Consider the following 22,737-nt stretch of genomic DNA (forward strand, 5'->3'; position numbering starts at 1 on the left):
TAATTTGCTTTTCATAAACCACATTAACTCCATTTGTGCAAGTTTGTAAATTAACTGCGATTAGTCAGTTATAGAACACTACAGCACAGATGCAGGCCCTTCAGCCCATCTAGTCTATTCCAAACCATTAATCTCCCATCAACCTGCACCCAAGCCATAATCCTCTGACACATGTACCTATCCACATTTCTCTTAAAAGTCGAAATTGACCCCATATCCACCACTTGCACTGGTAGCTCATTCCACACTCTCACCACCCTCTGAGTGAAGAAGCTCACCCTCATGTTCTTCTTAAACATTTCACCTTTCACCCTTGATCAAATTGCATCCTTAATAATGGAATTCAGTGTTTTCCAAGAGAGAGATATTAGTCTAAGTAGGATATGGTTTCCTATCCTCTTTCTAAAAAGTAGTAAAGTTACTTTCATGAATTTCGAATCTTCCAGGATCTCTTTCAGACGCTCTCTGACCTTCTAAATATTCCTGGCATTAATCTTATTAAGTCATGTTTTCAGCACCTGTAAGTCTTTTGATGATGCAGCTTCATTGATAATGCTCTTGTTCAGATCCAGGCAATGGGCTGAGTGAGCAATGGGGGCTGAGGACTAAGGTGGGGACAAAGACCATGAATTTGTTAAAATGAGTCTCAGCTCATCAAGCACAAGGTGTGAAGCAAGCATTGTGACAAATTAAGGAAAGTGAATCTTTACACTTAAACCTGCAGTATATGTGCACTAAGTGGCCACTTTATTAGGTACCTCCTGTACCCAATAAGGTAGGCACTGAATGGAGGTTCATGGTCATTTGCATTTGTAGCCCATCCACTTCAAGGTTCAATACGCTGTGCGCTCAGAGATAGTTTTCTGCACAGCACTGTTGTAGCGTGTGGTTATTTGAGTTACTGTTACCTTCCTGACAACTTGAACCAGTTTGGCCATTCTCCTCTGACCTCTCTCATTAACAAGGTATTTTCACCTCCAGAACTGCCACTCACTGGATGCTTTGTTTTCAGTTTTCCACACCATTCTCTCTAAGCTCCAGAGACTGTTGTCCACGAAATACCAGGAGATCAGTATAGCATCTTCTGAGATACTCAAACCTCCCTGTCTAGCACAGACAATCATTCCATGCTCTAAGTCACTTGGATCACAATTCCTCCCCATTCTGATATTCGGTCTGAACAACAACTGAACCACTTGACATGCCTGTATGCTTTTATGCATTGAGTTGCGGCCGCATGATTGACTGATTAGATATTTGGATTAACAAGCAGGTGTACCTAATAAAGAGGCCACTAAATGTATAATCTGTGTCTTTGAGTAAGTCTGAGTGACATCATTAAGAAAAAGATTATAAATTGAAAAGCTTCCACATGTTTCTAAAAGCTCTGTGCTTAATGTGCATGAATGAATGCTGGATGGCTTGAAATTTCAATTTTCATACTTAATAAAGGAATATGTGGTAGTTTTGTGTTTTCCTTGGACCCCAATTGTTTGAAAATTATAGTTAATTTGATTGGCAGGAAATTTAAGGGTAAATTGGTGGTGACAAATTAAGCCTAATTTTGGGTGTCATCTTCCCAATTTTGACCCTACAGGAATTACTCTCCCAGGTGGGAAAATAACTAAGTGATGTTTTGTAAAGTACCGGTACTTTATTCTGGTGACAGGTTTTTGAATTTTGTTTCTTTCCCAGTTTTATCTAACTGTGTTTTTGCTTTTTCCTTGACAGCCCAGAATCAGATTTTAACAAAGAATTTTGTATAAATTTGTTTATGTATGAGTGGAAAGCAATTGTGAAGCAAAAAGCATTCATAAAATTTGCTTTAAGTATCATATGTACATTGAAACATACAGAAAAATGCATCATTTTGCACCAACAACCAACACACTCTGGGCATGTGATGGGGGCAACTGCAAATGTTGCCATACTTAGCATACCCACAACTTACTAACCCTAACCCATGGGTCTTTGGAATGTGAGGGTGATTTTATGTTTGATTTTTGTTAAACCTAATTATAGGCTAGAATTAGTTGTTTTTGATAATGAAAACAGCTGGATGAAATTATGCAGAGCACCTGGTCAGAATATTTTGTATGATAAATTTATATAAAATATTGTAATATTTTGCCTTCAGCAACGTTTTATCATTCAATTATCAGAATTTGGAATTATAGTGTAAGTTTTGGCAGAATAAGCGATGTTTTATCTTTATTTTCAGGGTAATGTGGAAAACATTAGTGAAGATACCGAGGAAGCCCAGGTCACGACGTCTGGATTGGTTCGATATGAATACCATGTTGTCTACTCCAGTAGCTACCAGGCACCTGTGCTGTATTTCAGAGCTTGTTATTCAGGTATGTCATGCTCAATAAAAGTGAAATTTAAGCTTCAGCTAACTTCACATTTAACCACAAAATGTTTTGGACTCTTTTTTTTCTCCTACTTTAACATATTGGCTTCATGGCTGATTATCTTTCAACCATTTCTAGTCCTCATGTCAGAGTGCATTAGAGATTAGAGAGCATGTCTCATGAGGAAAGACTGAGCCAGCTAGAGTTGTTCAAGATTCAAGATTGTTTATTGTCATTCTTCAGTACACGAATATAACGGAGAACAAAATGATTGTGACTCTGGATCTGATCCGACTCTTTCCCATGCCAGAAATGGCAAATATCAGAGGGAATACTTTTAACACGGGTGGAGGAAAGTGTAAGGAGACTTTCAGAAGTAGGTTTCTTCTACAGACAGTGGTGAGTGCTCAGAACACCCTGTCAGGAGTGTTGGTAGAGGCTAGTACGTCACACATGGTTGATAGAAAAATGGATGGTTGTGTAAGAGAGAAGGATTAGATTGATCTTAGAGAAGGTTAAAAGGACAGTACAACACTGTGGGCTGAAGGGCCTGTACTATGCTGTAGTGTTCATGTTCTATGTTATTCCCCTCTGATCAAATTCTCTCGTCTTGCCTGGCTCCTTGGTATCATTTTAAGCCACTCCTCTATTACACGTCTCCCCTAAAGAATAACTTTCATATACTTGAACGGATTATAATCTCCCACTTCTTCAGCCTGTGTCTCTTTCTCTTGATTTGGCTTTGACCATGTCCTTGCTGCGGTTGTACAAAACTTTCCTTTCCCCATTTTAATATACACATCCCTTTTAAAGGTTAACTTCCAGGCTGAGTCGGTGGTGAGGAAGGCAAGTGCAATGTTTGCGTTCATTTCGAGAGGACTGGAATACAAAAGCAAGAATACTCTCAGGAATGAAAGGGTTAACATCTAAGGCGGTATTAGATGGCCTTAGGCCTGTAGTCACTGGAATAAGAATGAGGGGAATCTCATTGAAACCTATCGAATATTGAAAGGCCTGGATAGTGTGGAAGTGGGGAGGATGTTTCCTATAATGAGGGAAGTCTAGAACCAGAGGACACAGCCTCAGAATAAAGAACCAAGATGAGAAAAAAGGGAGTGGTGAATCTGTAGATTTCGTTGGGACAGGAAGCTGTGCAGGACAAGTCATTGGGTATACTTTAAGACAGAGTTTGATTAAGTTCTTGATTAATCAGTGCATTTAATGGTGAGAAGGCAGGAGAATGCATTTGAGAGGGATAATAAATCTGCCATGATAATGCCGGAACAGACTCAATGGGCCAAATGGCCTAATTCAACTTCTATGTCTTATGGGCTTATTCTCTTGTAAGGTTTTTCTAATTTTCTCTCCATTCTTGCTGCCTACTTCTCCATCCAACCTTTTTTTTGGGCTTCTTTCTCTTCTGCACCTCTCTGTTTGTCCTTCCTGGCCTCTTTCTCTTCCCCACGTCTGCACTCAACATTTCCTGGCTCCTTTCTCCTCTCCATTCACCTTATCACACAGTGCTATATCAGTTTTGGACTCAAAAGCAACATCTTGTTGATCAACACACGCAAAATGCCGGAGGAATTCACCAGGTCAGGCAGCATCAATGGATAGGATTACCTGCCTCCGCTCACTCCCTGTACTGACCACCTTCTGGGGCAAAAGGTTGGCACTCAGGTTCCTATTAAATCTCACCCCTGTCAGTTTAACCCTGGGGTAGAAAAGACACAAGAGATTCTGCTGGGTATCTGGAGTAACACGCCCACGATGCTGGAGGAACTCTGCAGGTCAGGCAGCTTCTATAAAGAGGAATTAAGAGTCATTGTTTTGGTGTGAGTCACTTCATCAGAACTGGGATAAAGACTGTTCATTCACTCACCCTAGCTCTTCCCTTTGTGATTCTATACATCTCGAGAAGATCACCCATCTTTCTCTTAGATTCCAATAAATAAAATCCCCACTTGACAACATAGTTGAAATTTCCTCTGCGCTCGTTCCAGGACATCAATATTATGACCTAGTATCTGTTTCAGTACTGATAATAGCTATATTAACCTTGTACTCTTAGGCATTTTCATGCTATTTTGGTTAAAGTTTCAATTTGATTCATTTTATTTCTCATATGCGCATTGAAATATTGAGACACGCAGAGAAATGTATTGTCTGTGTTGGGACCAACCCACACATGTGGGCATGCTTTCAGCGCCAATATAGCTAATCCGTACATCTTTGGAATGCGTGAGGAAACCGGAGCACCAGGAAGGAACCCAGGCGGTCACAGGGAGAACATACAAGTTCCTTAAGACAGCAGCAACCACTGAACCCCGATCACTGGCTCTGTAAGGCATTATGTTGGTCCCTACACTACTGTGCTGCTCGTGTACAATTTATCCATTTCTAAGATCAAATCTTACAGCCTTTCTCTTCCTTGCCGTAAGAAAGTTGCTGATACTATGTTTGCCTATACTGAAAACACTGAAATTGAAATATTCTGAAACAATATGAGAACTTTTGAATTATAACTGATTTCATAGAGATTTCAACTTGTTATTGTTAAGTTATGGACAAGAAAATCTCAGCTGTGCACCCTTATAGAGCCATAGAACACTACAGCACAGAAACAGGCTATTCAGCCCATCTAGTCTCACCCAACCTCAGTGGAAAATGCCTGCTTCCATTTACCCTATCTAAACCCTTCATAATTTTGTTTGCCTCTATCAACTCTCCCCTCATTTTCCTATGCTCCAGGGAATGAAACCCTAAATCAACCTATCTGGTAATTTACTAACTGGCATGTATAATAGAACTTCCTATTTTGTTTAAATTCTAGATGGAAGACCTCTTACTCTGAAGGAAATTTGGGAAAGTGTTCATGATTGTTACCAAGAAAGTCTTTCACAGGGACCTTGGGAAACGATTACACAACAGGTAATCAATCATACTTATATAAGAAAACTAGTTCAAATTAGTTTTCCACATCAGCTGGAAATTTGAGTAAAATGAACTATTGATCACTTCAGGTTGGTTAACATCTGGAGAAGTGTGAAGTGATTCACTTTGGAAGGTCGAATTTGATGGCACAGTACTGTATTAAAGGCGGGATACTTTGCAGTGGGGAGGAGCAGAGGGATCTTGGGATTCATGTCCACTGATCCTTCAAAGTTGCCTTGCAAGTTGAGAGGGTTGTTAAGAAGGCGTATGGTGTGTTCGCTCTCATTAGTCGGGGGATTGAGTTCAAGAGCCGCGAGGTAATGTTGAAGCTCTAAAGCTCTGGTTGGACTGCACTTGGAATATTGTGTTTATTTCTGGTTGCCTCATTATAGGAAAGATGTGAAAGCTTTAAAGAGGGTGCAGAGAAGACTTAACTGGATACAATCTAAGGAGGAATGACTGAGCAAGCTGTGGCTTTTCTCTTTAGAGCAAAGGAGGATGAGAAGTGATTTGACAGAGGTGCCTAAGATGATGAGGCATAGATCGAGTGGATAGTCAGCATCTTTTCCTAGGGCAGAAATTCAAATACATTCTCCCCATGACCACATGAGCTTCCTCTGGGTACTCCAGTTCCATCCCACAGTCCAAAATCTTACCAGTTGGTAGGTTAATTGGTCATTGCTAACTGTACCGTGATTAGGCTGGGATTAAATTGGGAGATTAATGGGTGGCGTGGCTCAAAGGACCAGAGGGGCAATTTTGTCTGTATCTCAATAAAATAAAAATAAAAGAGGGCGTAACTTATTGTGATCGGAGGAAAGTATGGGGGGGATGTCAGAGATAAGCTCTTTATGCAGAGTGTTGTGGATGCGTGGAACCTACTGCCCGGTCTGGTAGTAGAGGAAGGTACATTAGAGACATTTAAGAGACTTTGTGATAGGCACATGGATGAAAGAAAAATGGAGGGTTATGCATGTACATGGGATGGAAAGATTTAGACTGATTTTGGAATGGGTTTAAAGTTTGGCACAACATTTTCTGTTCTATATACTGTACTATATTCTATGTTCTATGCCTCAGATGGAGATCAGAAGATGTTACCAGACGTGAACATTAGCATTGTCTAAGCTCTTCTAGTTACTGCAAATAATTTATTTGACTCCACTTCCTGTTCTCCTGCCTGTGGCTGTCATTGCGTTTACATAATCCTGTGTCAGTGATCTTCCTAGAGCAGGGTTTTCCAACCTTTTTTATGCCATGAACCCCTGGCCTTAACTGAGGGGCCCATGGACTCCAGGTTGGGAACCTGTATCCTAGAGTGTTCCAACAAACAGCAACAAAATAACCTTACTGACTTAGCCTTAACCTAGTGCTCGCCAGTGGAAACATCTTTAGCACATCCCCAATGGAACTGAGACTTCTAGTGAAAGGACAAAATGCTTTATTCTGTGGCAGAATTCCCAAAAGAGCATGGAGTCACATTTGGGATCTATGTGGCCATTAGCTCCACATGTGAAAGTGAATGGTTCAGGAAATGTACGATTCTATAAACATGCTAGTCACAGAAATTTTATCCACTGCATTAATGGTGACATAAGAGGTTAAGTTCAAATTCAAGTTCAAGTTTATCGTCACCAGATTGTACATATATACAACCAAATGAAGCAATGTTCTTCCAGACTACGGTGCATCCAGACACGTATAACACACACCGCACATAAAACCAAATATTACCATAAATAATTTAATAACATATAATACAAAATGTATGCAGCACAGCTAAACAGTAAAGAGCTCACTGTCCTAGTGACGAGACCTCAGTGGTGGCAGGGTATTCATTAGTCTCACAGGAAAAGGAAGTGGGGGGGGGAAGTCAGATCAAGAAGGGGGGGAAAGGGGAGGAGAACAAGCTAATACTGATTTTGAATGGCATTTGAGTACAAAAATGATAAATTAGAAAAAAATTAAATTGTGTAAAAAGAATAATGAGTTAGTGTTCATGCGTTCAGAAGTCTGATGGCAGAGAGGAAGAAGCTCTTCCTGAATCATTGACTGAGGATCTTCAGGCCCCTATACCTCCTCCCCAAAGCTAATAATGAGAAGTGAGCCTGTTAAGACCATAAGACAATTTACTTTATCTCTTGTTGGCAAGATGCTAGAAGGTTGAGGAAGAATTATCTAGTCATTTTGAGAAGCCTGTGAATCAAACAAAATTAGCGTCTTCTATTGATTTCTTGGGGAAGGTTTTCCATGTTTGCTGACGGCACAAAAATCAAATTGAAATTGGTTTATTACCATCGCGTGTAGTGATGTACATATAGTGAAAAGCTTGTCTTGCATACAATTCATACAGGTCAAATTGTTACAACACAGTGCATTGAGGTAGAACAAGGTAAACAATAAAAGAACAAACACACAGACACACACACACACACACACACACACACACACACACACACACACACACACACACACACACACACACACACACACACACACACACACACACACACACACACACACACACCACGCCCCCCCCCCCCACCCCACACCTAACCTACCTGAGGATCTCAGCAGGTCAGGCAGCATCTATGGAAATGTTGATGTCTTGGGCCAAGATCTTCCTTCAGGACCGGAAAGGAAAGGAGGAAGTTGCCAGAATAAGAAGCTGTGGAGAGGGGACGGAGACTAGCTGGAAGGCGATAAGTGAAGCCAGGGTAGGAAAGGTAAAGGGCTGGAGAAGAAGGAATCTGATAGGAGAGAAGAGTTGACCATAGGAGGGGACCCAAGGGGTGGTGATAGGCTGGTGAGAGGAGTTAAGAAGATGGAGTCAGGAATAGAAGAAGAGAGGAGGGGGATGGAAACTTTTTTGTTATCGTAAGAAAAAATCGATTTTCATGCTGTTGGGTTGGAGGCTACCCAGATGGAATATAAGGTGTTGCTCTTCCACCCTGAGGGTGGCCTCATCTGGCACAAGGGGAGGCCATGGGCAGACAAATTGGAACGTAATGGAAGTTGGAATTAAAATGTTTGGCCACCGGGTAGTTCTGCTTTTGGTGGATGATGCGGAGGTGCTCAACGAAGCAGTTCCATTAATGTGTATCAGCTATAAAGAAAGCACAGTGCAAGTAGACAATGAGGTGCAAGGTTATAATGAGGCAAATCATAAGATCAAGATTATTATAAAACTCTTGAATGGTTCCCTGGTACCATCTATTTGTAGCACGGAACCATTCAACATTCTTATAGTGGTGGGGTGGAAGCTGATCTTGAGCCTGGCGGCCTGTGCTTTCAGGCTTTTATATCTTCAGCCTGACAGGAGGGAGAATTTCCAGGTGGGTGGGGTCGTTGATTATGCTGGCTGCTTTGCTGAGGCAGAGAAAAATGTAGACGGAGCCCTTGGAGGGAGGCTGGTTTCCATGATGTGCCGGGCGGTGTCCATAGCTCTGCGGTCACATGCAGAGTAATTGTCATACCAGGCTGTGATGCACCCAGATAAGATGATTTCCATGATGCATCAATAAAGCATGTGAGGGTCCTTTCTATCCAACTTAATGCAGATGGACAGAGGGGTTGGCATGGATACGAAGGGGAGGGTTCAGGGGGCAAAAGGCTCCTCTCTGTTCTGAACCACTTGTGCTTGACAATACCAGCTTCATAGTGACCTTCTGCCACTCCATTGCTGTAATACGTGGAGCTAATTAAACGTTTACAATGAAGTAAAAATGAATGAAGAGTGGTCTTCATTATTTACTTACTTAGTGATACAGCCTAGAGTAGGCCCTCTTCCAGCCCTTCGGCCTACGCCGCCTAACCTGATTATGGGACAATCTACAACGACCAATTAAGCTACCCAGGATGTCTGTGGACTGTGTGAGGAAACCAGAGCATCTGGGAAAACCCATGCATTCCACGGAAAGTCATACAGGGTGGCACCAGAACTGAACTCCAAACTCTGGAATACCGCAAACTGTAATAGCGTCACCCTAACTGCTACGCTACTGTGGCTTCCAGTTATCTAAATAATTCTGATGTGCACAGTTGTCCAAATCTGAAACCATTGGGCCGTGCCAATGACTCTTAGGACCGCCTGGTGAAGGAAGCCATTGAAATTAAACTAGAGAAAAAGAATTTTAACAAAGACAATGGTCTTGCTCTCAGTAAGAGCTAGAATTCCATTGCAAACAAGGTGGGAAAGCTTGGGCTGTGTTCCCTGGAGTTCAGGAGAATGGGGGAGGATCCTTCATGATTGAAGAACATCCATTTAGAACAGAGATGTGGAGAAATTACTTTAGTCAGAGGGTGGTAAATTTGTGGAATTTGTTGCCATGAGTGGCTGTGGAGAGCAAGTCATTGGGTGCACTTAAGGCAGAAATAGATAAGTTCTTGATTAGCCAGGGCATCAAAGGGTATGGGATGAAAGCAGGGGAGTGGGGATAACTGGAAGAATTGGATCAGCCCATGATTGAATGGCAGAGCAGACTCAATGGACCGAATGCCCTACTTCTGCTCCTATATCTCATGGTCTTATAAATCTTAATTGGATGAGGACTAACCAATCAGGAGGTATCATCCCTGATGAAGATGGCAGAGTTTGTCATTGAAACATCAATTAAAAATCGATACCTGTACCCAGCTGAAAGCCCAAGCAGAATTTATTCATTATGTATGCCAGGAAAGCACTAGATCCCTTTTTGATTATACCTGTGTTTTCAGAATATAAAATCATAGCCTAACTTACATGAATGAATGATAATTTTTCAAGCCTCATTGTAAAATCTGTTTGATGAAGTCAATAGCATGGATATTCCTTTGATGAGTAATTATCGCCATGTCATGTCAGTTACATTATTAACAAACCAACAGAGGAAATGAACAACACTTACTCCATTCAGATTCCTGATGGTCTATCTGATCTTCTGTCTGTTGGCTTTCGTCTCAGTGGGAATCTCCCTAAAGTCGTCACTCATCCATTTTATGTGTACCAACATCCAGTCACTCGCCTGAACTGCTCTCGTTTTAAATACTGTAAATCAATTACAACACACAGCTGTTTAATGAAACTCTTGGAACATTACTAGCGATCTCTGTGGGCATTTCCTGGTGGCTCATAATGACGCCAATTTACCACACCTGGCAGGATCTGTTCACACTCAGAGGGGCAGCTCAGATGCAAACTGAAAATTATTAACCATTGAAGTGCCGCAGGGCAACTCAATTGCTAACTGAAAATTACTAACTCCTGAAATCCTGAATGTGCCATGGTGATGTAGCATTCAGCGGGGATTAGCGCATTGCTGCTACCGCTTGGGGTGCTGGAGCTTGGAATTAAACTCAGACAGGAGTCTGTACGTCCTCCCTGTGGAGTGTGTGTGTGGGTTTTGTTTAGGTGCTCTGATTTCCTCCCATAGTCCAAAAATGTACCAGTTAGTAAACTAGTTGGTCATTGTAAGTTGTCCCGTGGTTAAATCAAGGGTTGCTGGGCGGTGTAGATCGAAGGGCTGGAAGGACCTATGCAGTACAGCATAGGAGCATATACCCTTTGGCCCACAAGGTTGAGCCTAACTAGAGTCACAGAGCACTACAATACCGAAATGGACCCTTTGGTCCATCTCAACCAGGGGTCCACGAACCCCTCTGTTGATGGGCAGGGTCCCCAGCATAAAAAAGGTTGGAAACCCCTGATCTGGACCATGCTAAACTGTTAGTCTTCTTAGCTCCTTCGGCCCACACTTGGACCATAGCCCTCCCGTCAATGTACTTATCCAAGCTTCTCTTAGATGTTGCAATCGAACTAATTAAATTTGTAATCAAATACCCAACCAAACTAAACCTTTCTGCCAACACAATGTGCATGTCTTTCTATTTCCTGCACATTCACGAGCCTAAGATCCTCTGTTGTATTTGCCTCCACCTCTAGCCCATTCCAGGCATCCACCACTCTGTATATAAAAAAAACTTGCCCCTCACATCTCCTTTGAAATTATCCCCTCTCACCTTAAATGCATGCCCTCTGGTATTAGACATTTCAACCCTGGGATGAGGATACTGTCTGTCTACTCTGTCTATGCTTCTCATAATCTTATAAACCTCTATCAGGTCTCCCCTCAGCCTCCACTGCACCAGAGAGAGCAGCCCAAGTTTGTCCAGTCTCTCCTTACAGTTCACGCCCTCTAATCCAGGCAACATCCTGACGAACCTCGTCTGCATGCTCTCCAAAGCACCCACACCCTTTCTGTAACAGGGCGACCAGAACTGAATACAGTACTCCAGATGCAGCCTAACTGGAGTTTTAGAAAGCTGCAATATAACTTGAACTTAATTTCTTGGCTCATTAAGATAAGCATACCACATACTTTCTTTATTACTCTTTTAACCTGTATATACATTTTCAGGGAGCAATGGACTTGGACCCCAAGAACACTCTCAATCATTGCTTTTAAAGGTCTGGTTGTAAAAAATGAATGCATTTTTTTCTTTCAAAAATGTGTATTTTAGGTTCACTTATTTCTATTTAATTATAGATGTATGACAAATTCAACTTTGCAAATTATTAATGTGATAGAAGATCTTCAATCTGTTCGATGTGATTCTGTTTACAGCTTGGACTAATTTGCTCAGCATAATTTTGTCAGTTTGACAATCAAGTTGATGTCACCTTATTTTCCTGCTGATGCAGGCAGCACAGCAGTGAAGCGGGTAGCTTTACCATGCCAGCTGTAAGATCAGAGTTCAATTCCCGCTGCATTCTGTAAGGAGTTTGTACATTCTCACTCTGACCACATGGGTTTTATCCAGATGCTCTGGTTTTCTTCCACGTCCATCAAAGCGGAGTAGAGGGAATTACAGAGGCATGAGAGAAGAGCTGGCTAGACTTGATTGGAAAAGAACACTGGCAGGGGTGACGGCAGAGTAGCAATGGCTGGAATTTCTGGAAGCAATTCAGAAGGCACAGGATATATACATCTCAAAGAGGAAGAAGTATTCTAAAGGCAAGATGACACAACCATGGCTAACAAAAGAAGTCAAAGCCAACATTAAAGCCAAAGAGGGGGCATATAATAGAGCAAAAATGGGTGGGAAGTTAGGGGATTGGGAAGCTTTTAAATGCCAACAGAAGACAACTAAAGAAGTCATTAAGAGGGTAAAACTGGAATACAAAAGTGATCTGGCCAATAATATTAACGAGGATAACAAAACTTTCTTCAGATACATAAAGTGTAAAAGAGAGGCTGGAATGGATTTCGGACCCCTGGAAAACGATGCTGAAGAGGTAGTAATGGGGGACAAGGAAATGGCGGACAAACTGAAAGTATTTTGCATTACTAGAAGGCATTAGCGGTATAGTGGAAGTTCCAAGTGTCGGGGCCATGAAGTGTGTGAAGTTACCATTACTGGAGGGAAGGTTCTTGGGAAACTGAAAGGTCTGTAGGTAGATTAGTCATCTGGACCAGATTGTGTACAACCCAGAGTTCTGAAAGAGGTGGTTGAAGAGATTGTGGAGGCACTTGTAAAGAATCACTAGATTCTGGAATGGTTCCAGAAGACTGGAAAATTGCAAGTGTCACTCCACTCTTCGGGAAGGGAGGGAAGCAGAAGCAAGGAAATTATAGTCCAGTTAGTCTGGCCTCAGTGTTTGGGAAGATGTTGGAGTCGATTGTTAAGAATGTGGTTTTGGGGTACTTGGTGGCACGTGATAAAATAGGCTATAATCGGTATGGTTTCCTCAAAGGCAAACCTTGCCTCACAAATCTGTTGGAATTCTTTGAAGAAATTACAAGCAGGATAAACAAAGGAGAATTGGTTGATGTGCTGTTCTTGAATTTTCAGAAAGCCATTGACAAGGTGCCATGCATGAAGCTGCTTAACAATCTGTGAGCCCGTGGTATTGCAGGAAAGATTCCAGCATGGATAAAGCAGTGGCTGATTGGCAGGAGACAAAGAGTGGGAATAAAGGGAGCCTTTTCTGCCAGACTGCCAGTGAATAGTGTTCCACGGGGGTCTGTGTCGTGACCAATCCATTTATGTTATATGTTAATGATCTGGATAATGGAATTGATGACTTTGTTGCAAAGTTTGCAGATGATATGAAGATAGGTGGAGGGTCAGGTAGCTTTGAGGAAATAGGGAGGCTGCAGAAGGACTCTGACAGATTAGGAGAATGGGCAAAGAAGTGGCAGATGGAATACAGTGTTGGGAAGTGTATGGTCATGCATTTTGGTAGTAGAAATGAAAGGGTTGACTGTTTTCTAAATGAAGAGAAAATACAAAAATATGAGGTGCAAATGGATTTGGGAGCCCTTGTGCAGGATTCCCTAAAGGTTAATTTGCAGGCTGAGCATTCAATTCAAAAGTACTAGAATCGAAAAACAAGGATGTAATGTTGCGACTATATAAAACACTGCTGAGGCCTCACTTGGAGTGTTCTGAGCAGCTTTGGACCCCTTATCTTAGAACAATAGAGTCTGGCGGAGCAGACTCGATGGGACAAATGGTCTGACTCTGCTCCTATACCTTATGGTCTTAATGGAATTATTCCAAAGGCATACAGATTGGAGTTGGTAAGTTGTGTTACTGCCCAGCACAATCCTCGCTGATTTGATTTGACACAAACAATGCATTTCACTGTATGTTTCAATACATATGTGACAAATAAAGCTAATCTTTTTTTTAAAAGAAGAATTGCTTCTTATATTGCAAGAACAATGTCCTTATTTTGCTTAATTATAATTTATCTGACTAAATACCTGCATCAGAATGAGCACGTCGCCTCTCCAGACAAACAATGGAACTTGTTTTACTGTACAGCTGAGAACTTTGTAAAGACCAGTGAACTTGCGCACCAGGGTCCACAAACAAATAATTTTGTCTAATGAGGAAATAGCTTCCAGCAGTGGGATGTATTGAGTAGTGCAATAATCGTGTAGTATCTTGTTGCATGTCTCAGAGACTGAGCATGAGAGACTCTGCACTGTAGTTACTTATTGTGAAATCTACTGTCCCAGCCAGCTGCACACACCACGTTTGCGAGAAGATGACCCAAAACAAAATCAGTTCTTTCCCAATGGGTGCCCATTTTAATTCTACTTTACATTCCCATACCAACATGTCTGTACATGGCTCCTCTACTGCCACGATGTGGCTACTCACAGTTCAAAGTAAATTTATTATAAAAGTATGTATACATCATGATATACTACCCTAAGATTCATTTTCTTGCAAGCATTCACAGTAAAACAAAGAAATACAATAGGATCTCAGGTTGGAGGAGCAACACCTCATATTCTGTCTGGGTAGCCTCCAACCTAACGGCACGAACATCAATTTCTCTATCTTCCAACAATTTCACTCCTCTCTCTTTTTCCATTCCCCTTTCTGACTGCCCTCTTTACCTTCTGCAGGAAAGAGGTTGATGTAGGTAGGCAGCATCTACCACTGTTTGACAGCCAGAATAGACTTGATGGGCTGAATAGCCTCTTTTCTTTGATATATGTAAAACTGAACGTGGCGCATGGTTCACAATTAGGAACTTTAAGTTCTTTGGCATTATCATATCATAGGATCTGTCCTGGAACCGGCACAGAAGCGCCATTACAAAGAAGGCAAGGAAGCACCTTTACTTTCTTAGAAGTTTGCACTGATTTGGCACGTCATTTACAACTCTGACAAACTTATATTAATGCACACTGGAGAGTCGTCACATCACAGCCTGGTATGGAAACGCCAAGAATGGAAAAGCCTGCAAAAAGTGGTAGATACAGCCCAATCCATCAGACACAAAGCCCTGCCCACCATGGAGCACACTACAAGAGGTGCTGCACAAGGTTCAGGAGCCTCAGGTCCCACACCACCAGGCTCAGGAACAATTATTACCCTATAACCATCAGGCTCCTGAACCAGCGGGGATAATTTCACTCACTCCAACTTTGAACTGATTCCGCAACCTACAGACTTGCTTTCAATGACTCTATCTATAACTCAAGTTCAAAGTAATATTTATTTCCTCATTTAATATTATTGTTATTTTTTGTATTTGCAACTTGTCTTTGGCGCATTCATTGTTTGTCAGTCTTTGTGTGTTTTTTATCGATTCTATTGTATTTCTTTGTTCTACATGAATGCCTGCAAGGAAATGAACCTGAGAGTTGTATATGGTGACATATACGTACTTTGCTAATAAATATACTTTGAACAATTTACTACGAAACAGTGTCATAGCGAATTGAGGATGATGTTGGCGATGATTGACATTTGTACCCTGGTCAGTTTAGCCAGGTAATTCTCACTGCTACATCTTCAGTTAGTAACTTAACAAATAAAGATTAAAGATTAGCTCTATTTGTCACATATACTGTACTCCGCAAAAGTCTTAGGGACATGTACCAATTTCTGTGCAGTGAAGATGCTTTCAAAAATACTGAAATGAAAATGTTCTAAATTTCAAAAAAATTACCATAAAGAGCAGTATATAACTTAAGTCATATGACATAGGAGATCATGATCTTTCCATGACCATGATAGTTCTTGACAAATTTTCTACAGAAGTGGTTTGTCATTACTTCTTCTGGGTAGTGTCTTTACAAGACGGGTGACCCCAGCCATTGTCAATACCTTTCAGAGATTGTCTGCCTGGCATCAGTGGTCGCGTAACTAGGACTTGTGATATGCACCAGTTGCTCATACGGCCATCCACCACCTGTTCCCATGTTCACATGACCCTGATCGGGTGGTTAAGCAGGTGCTAAACCTTGCCCGAGGGTGGCCTGCAGGCTAGCAGAGGGAAGGAACTCATTACACCTCCTTTGGTTGAGATGGATCTCCACCCCACCACCCAGAAGAGTAGTAAACCGCAAAAAACTAAACTAAAATTTCCTGCCCCCGCCCTCTTCTATTCCCCAGTCTGACCACTTACCTATAGCTGCCCCCAGGCCCACTCCTCCTTCCCTTTCTCCTATGGTCCACTCTCATCTCCTATCAGATTACTTCTTCTCCAGCTCTTTATCTATCCAACCAACCTGGCTTGACCTATCACCTTCTAGCTATCCTCCTCCTCCTCCCCGAGCCTTTTTATTCCGGCATCTTCTCCTTCCTTTTCAGTCCCGAGAAGGTGCTCAAAAAGCTGAAAGATGTAAAGGAACATAAGTCACCTGGACCAGGTGAACTGCACCCTAATGTTCTGAAAGGGGAAGCAGTAGAGATTTGGATGCATTAGTTACGATCTTTCAAGAATCATTGGACTCTGACATGGTTCCAGAGAACTGGGAAGCTGCAAAGGTCATTCCACTCTTTCAGAAAGCAAGGAAGCAGCAGAAAGGAAATTATAGAGCAGTTACCCTGTACTCAGAGGTTAGGAAGATAATGGAGTCAGTTGTTAAGGATGAAGCTATGGAGTACTTGGTGACACAGGACAAGACAAGGTAGAGTCAACATGGTTTCTTAAGGGAAAATCTTGCCTGACGAACTTGTTGGAATTCTTTGAGCAGATCACAAGTAGGATAGATAAAAGGATGCAGCAGATGTTGTATATTTGGATTTTCAGAAGGCCTTTGACAAGGTGCCACACATGAGGCTGCTTACCAAGTTAAGAGCCCATGGTATTACAGGAAAGCTAGTGGCATGGTTAGAGCATTGGCTGATTGGTAGGAGGCAGCAAGTGGGAATAAAAGAATCCATTTCTGGTTGGCTGCCAGACACTAATGGTGTTCCACAGGGGTTATGTTGGGAATGCTTCTTTTTATGCTGTATATAAATGATTTAGATGATGGAATAGATAACTTTGTTGCCAAGGTTGCAGATCATACGGAGATTGCTGGAGGGGCAGGAAGTGTTGAGGAAGCAGGTAGGCTGCAGAAGGACTTGGGCAGATTAGAAGAATGGGCAAGAGAGTGGCAAATGAAATACATTGCTGGAAAATGCATGGTCATACACTTCAGTAGAAGAAATAAGCGTGCAGACTATTTTCTAAATGGGGAAGAAATCCAGAAATCTGAGATGCAAAGGGTTGAGAGTCCTTACGCAGAGCATCCTAAAGGTTAACTTGGTTGTTGAGTCAGTGGTGAGGAAGGCAAATGCAATGTTAGCATTCATTTCAAGAGGTCTAGAAAACAAGAACAGGGATGTGATGCTGAGGCTTTATAAGGCACTGGTGAGTCTCACCTTGAGTATTGTGAACAGTTTTAGGCTCCTCATCTAAGAAAAGATGTGCTGGCATTGGAGAGGGTCCAGAGGAGGTTCACAAGGATAATTCCAGGAATGAAAGGGTTATCATACAAGGAATGTTTGACAGCTCTGTTTCTATTCATTGGAATTTAGAAGGATGAGGGCGATCTCATTGAAGCTTTCCGAATGTTGAAAAGCTTAGACAGAGTAGATGTGGAAGAGATGTTTTTCATGGTGGGGGAGTCTAGGGCAAGAGGGCAAAGCCTCAGGATAGAGGGGCATCCATTTAAAACAGATATGGAGACATTTCGTTAGCCAGACATTGGTGAATTTGTGGAATTTGTTACCACAGGCAATTGTGGAGGCCAGGTCATTGGGTGTATTTAAGGCAGAGGTTCATAGGTTCTTGATTGGCCACGGCATCAAAGGTTACCGGGGGAAGACTGGGGAGTGGGAAAATGGATCAGCCATGATTGAATGGCAGAGCAGACTCAGTGGGCCAAATGGCCTAATTCTGCATCTATATTTAATGGAAAGATCAACTGTTTGTTCATTTCCATAGACACTGCCTGAACTGCTGTGTGTGTTGCTTTGGATTTCCACCATCTGCAGACTTTCTCTTGTTTTTAAATCAAGTCAGTATAGTATTTGGAGTGATCACCCTTTGCCCTTAAAACATCAATCCTCCTAGATACATTGTCATGCAGTTTTATAAGAGAATCGGCTGAAAGGTTGTTCCAAGCATCTTGGAGAACTTGCCGCGTTTCTGCTGCAGACCTTGGCTGTCTCGCTTGCTTCCATCTGTCCAGGTAATCCCAGACAGCCTCGATGACGTTGAGATCAGGGCTCTGCGGAGGCCATACCATCTGAAACCATGTAAAAAATATCTAGGTTGCCTAAGACTTGTGCACAGTACTGTACTTCAAAACATGCAGTGAACTGTGTCGTTTGCATCAAATAGAATCAGTGATGATTGTGCTGGGCAGCCCCTGTGAATAACATGCAGCAGGCTGGATGTAACAGTCTATAAACATCCCACTGGGTGTAGTAAAAGAGCAGAAATATAGGATGGATGCTTGCCCTTTCACCCCGTTATGCAAGTAATACCAAAAATCTGTACCATGTACTTGTCTCACTGATTAAATGGTTAATAATATTTATTACACTCTGCCTCAATTTTACATTTGTTGTCAAAAAATATACCCTGCACCAAAATATATGGTAATGATTTTAGGAAGTGGGGTGAAGAGGATGTCTGATTATTCATAGAGTAATAGAGCACTGCAGAACAGAAACAGGCCTTTTGGCCCATCTAATTCATGCTGAACAGTTATTCTCCTTTGTCACATTGATCCACACCTGGACCATAGCCCTCCGAACCCCACCCGTCCATGTACTTAACCAAATTTCTCTTAAATGTTGCAAATTGAACTCACATCCACCACTTTTGCTGACAGATCTTTCCACATTTACACCACCCACTCAGTGAAGAAGTTCCCTCTCAGGTTTCCCTGAAGTAGTTCACCTTTCTCCCTTAACCTATGACCTCTAATTTTAGTTTAACCCAACCTCAGTGGAAAAAGCCTGCTTGCATTTACCCTGTCTATAATTTACCCTTCATAATTTTGTATACTTTGATCAAACCTCCCCTCATTCTCCATTATAGGAAAGATGTGGAAGCTTTAGAGAGGGCACAGAGGAGATTCAGCAGGATGCCACCATGTCCTATGAGGAAAGGTTGAGTGAGTTAGATCTTTTCTCTTCGGAATGAAGGAGGATGAAAAATGACTTGACAGATGGGAATAAGATAATAAGAGAAATTGATGGGGTGGATAGCCAGAGACATTTTTCCAAGGCATAAATGATTAATACAATAGCCATAATTTTAAGATGATTGGAGGAAAGTATAGGGGGAGTGTCAGAGGTAAATTCTTTACACGGAGCGTGGTGGGTGGGTGTGTGGAATGCGCTGCCAGGGGTGATGTTAGAAGCAGATACATTTGGGACATTTGAGAAACTCTTTGATAGGCACATGGATGTTAGAAAAATGAAGGGTTATGTGGGAGGGAAGGGTTAGATTAATCTTGAATTGGAGCCTGTACTAGGCTCTAGTGTTCTATCTTCTATGTTCTTTCTTGTCTTTGATGATATTGGCAGATATTGCTGTTTTTCAGTATCTTTGATACATTTGTTTCTTTAACATCTGTCAGGAATGAGTGATTAATGCAAAGCCACCTGAGATAATTTATCTAATGACCAATGAGTAGTTATGTTTCATAGATTTTTGGAAGTTGAAGGAATCAAAGGATACAGCATAAGGAATGAAAACAACGTTGAGGTTGGAAAATTATCTCTGATCTTGTTGACCATATGGTTCAAGGACCATTTGATTTTACCCGCAGCCCTAAGTTAACATTTCCTTATTTGAAGTTCCTCACAGCTAATACTTAAATAAGCTTGGAGCAGATTTGGTTAGATTAGCTGTGGAAAATGCTGCCTCCCTAAGTGACTTTGGGACAACATTCTGAGGCTACATCAATAAAACTGGAGACCTGGACAACCCGGCACAGAAGACGTCCGCTCATCTGACGTTGTCCGAAGACATGATTGTTTCTCATTACTACCATCAAGGGGGAAGCACAGGACACTGACGACACACTCTCAACGTTTTTAGTAACAGTTTCCTCTCCTTCTGTTAGGTTTTATAACTTCAAAACATTAAACTAATTCAAAGGAAGACATAGGAGTCTGAAATGTCCGTCTAACTTCATGTTTTCTTTAAGTGAGACACAAATATCACATAGTAGCATGATGACATATGCAATTCATGCATTTTTACATATAACCCATAATGAATTATTTAAACAAACAAGAACACTTAATCCAGCAATATATGTACAAGATTACTCAAATATTGCTGAAACATTAAATACACAACACCTTCAGATTTTTGAACCCAATAGCACTACCTCATTATCTTTGCTCTCTCTTTTCACTACTTACTTAATTTAAATATATATATTTCCTATTACAATTTATAAAATATTTTTCTATTGCACTATACTGCTGCGACTAAACAAAGAAACTTCACAACATGTGGCAGTGATAATACACCTGATTTTAATTCTGAAAATCTGGTAATTATCAAGACTAAGAACAGAGTTGAGGTGAGTGAAATTACCCACACTGGTTCAGGAGCCCGATGGTTGTAGGGTAATAACTGTTCCTGAACTTGGTGGTGTGGGACCTAAGGCTCTTGTATCTCCTTTCCAATAGTAATAGCGAGTAGTGTTGTTATTTTACCGTACACATGTATACGGCCAAACAAAACAACGTTCCTCTGGGACCACAGTGCAAAACACAGTGCGTACAGTCACACACAGCATATATAGTTATGATAGAGCAGAATACAGTCACAAAATAAAATTATCACAAGTCCCTGAGTGACATGGTCTGAAAGTTGACGGCACATGGGATGTTGACCTGGAGCCATGTTTCTGTAAGAACAAGTACGCAGCAATTCCGCATCTTGTGCTGGGTCAGTTACAGAGGAAGGTAGTTTGTGGATATCAGTAAAAAATGGAAGCAGTTCATTACAAAGGGATGACTGGTATTAACAGTAACAGTAATATTAACAGTAATAATTAACAGTAATATTAATTGGACTTTTTTTTTACCTTCAATATCTGGCAATAACTATTGCCGTCTCATAGCACCTTCCTTTCTGACTTGTTGCAAGATCTGCTTTTCAATGATTGTGATCAGAATTTAATCAGAAAACTTTGGAGAAAGTGTTTCGTTTAGTTGGACATTTGATTAGTTTGACGCAACATTCTGGGCCAAAGGGCCTGTACCTATGCTGTATCGTTCCTTATTCTACGTTTGAGTACCTTGAGCTAAAGGTAAATTTTGGTGTCCTTTTTACAAGCATCGGAGCTGCCCACCTGTTCAAGGCATCCTCTCCACGTCTCCGTCACGGTGGAGCAGTAAGGTAGTGTAGCAGTTGGCGTAACACTTTACATCACCAGAGACCCAGTTTCCATTCCCGCCGCTGTCTGTAGGGAGTTTGTACATTCTGTCTGTGATCATTTGGGTTTCCTCCAGGTGCTCCAGTTTCCTCCCACATTCCAAAAACATTAGAGTTGGGGTTAATAAGTTGTGGGCATGGTATGTTGGTTCCCAGAAGAATAGTGACACGTGCGGGCTGCCCAGCACAATCTTTGGACTATATCGATCATTGAGACAAACAATGCCTTTTACTGTATGTTTCCATACACATGTGACAAATAAAGCCAACCTTTAACCTTTAAATCAAGTTATCTAGACATAGATAACTTACAGCACCAGCGACCCGTGTTCAATTCCCGCCGCTGTCTGTACGTTCTCCCCGTGACCGTGTGGGTTTCCTCTGGTTGCTCCGGTGTACTCCTGCAGTCCAGAGACGTACCGGTTAGTAGGTTAATTGGTCGCATAGGGTGGTGCAGGCTCGTTACTGTGCTATATCTCTAAATGAGTAAATAATATCAATCTAACATCCAATGTCCTCCAAATGAACCGCAACCTTACCGTAGGGTTTGGAGGCTTGTGTGCCTCAATGACCCAGAGAGCTATATTGGCTAGAGATCGGGTCTTGTGCTTTGTTCTTGGTCGGGTCACCCTTGCCAAACAGGTCAAAGGGTAGAGGCTAGACTAAGAGTGGTCCACCGGTCCTCCAGGTTTGGGTGTTCAGCTCACGGATAACAACCCTGACTGGAAAAAAATATTGCCACGGAAACAGCAAAGAAGAAACCTTCTACATTTGTGTGTGAGGGTATGGACAGACAAAGATGGAGGACCCTCATTGCTGTCCTAAATGCCAGCGACGTAACAGGCAGTAAGTAAGTAACGTCCTACATGCGGTATGAAAGTAAACCGATAACCTTGTACCTGGGTCGCTGTGAGCAAATGAAGCCTAACAATTAGATTATTTGAAAGGTGGGATACAAGAGATTTTCTTTAAAGATGCATAAGCAATGTTTAACTTTGGCTGAAACAGTAATATTCTTGTACTGGTGTGCCAAAAATGTCAAAAAAAACTTTGCTTCCTGTTCAAACAGTGGAAGAAATTCATAGTTCTATTTTTTATGGCATTTTTATGTTGATGTCTGTCACTTGACCATTACTTTGTGAATCGTTTATTAATCTTAGCCTTGGGTTATTCCTTCATCATTTTCAAGAGGTTTGGAATTCTGCCAAGTTCCAGGGAACAGTACCGCATCTGTGTTTTCTTCCTTTTATTGAAAATTCTTGG

At 41.6% G+C, this 22,737-nt stretch overlaps 1 protein-coding gene across 5 annotated transcripts in view; it reads left to right on the plus strand.

The window, feature by feature from the left end:
* Nucleotides 1–22,737, plus strand: part of atg10 (ATG10 autophagy related 10 homolog (S. cerevisiae)) — a 223,480-nt gene that overhangs the window by 172,430 nt on the left and 28,313 nt on the right. For all 5 annotated transcript variants that reach the window (XM_073067243.1, XM_073067253.1, XM_073067263.1 and 2 more), the window contains 2 exons: nucleotides 2,222–2,357; nucleotides 5,188–5,285. In XM_073067243.1, coding sequence (XP_072923344.1) covers nucleotides 2,222–2,357; nucleotides 5,188–5,285 — 234 coding nt within the window. The remainder of the gene's footprint in view (nucleotides 1–2,221; nucleotides 2,358–5,187; nucleotides 5,286–22,737) is intronic.

Source organism: Hemitrygon akajei, chromosome 2 (genome assembly GCF_048418815.1).
Source record: "Hemitrygon akajei chromosome 2, sHemAka1.3, whole genome shotgun sequence".
In the NCBI taxonomy this organism is placed as follows: domain Eukaryota; kingdom Metazoa; phylum Chordata; class Chondrichthyes; order Myliobatiformes; family Dasyatidae; genus Hemitrygon; species Hemitrygon akajei.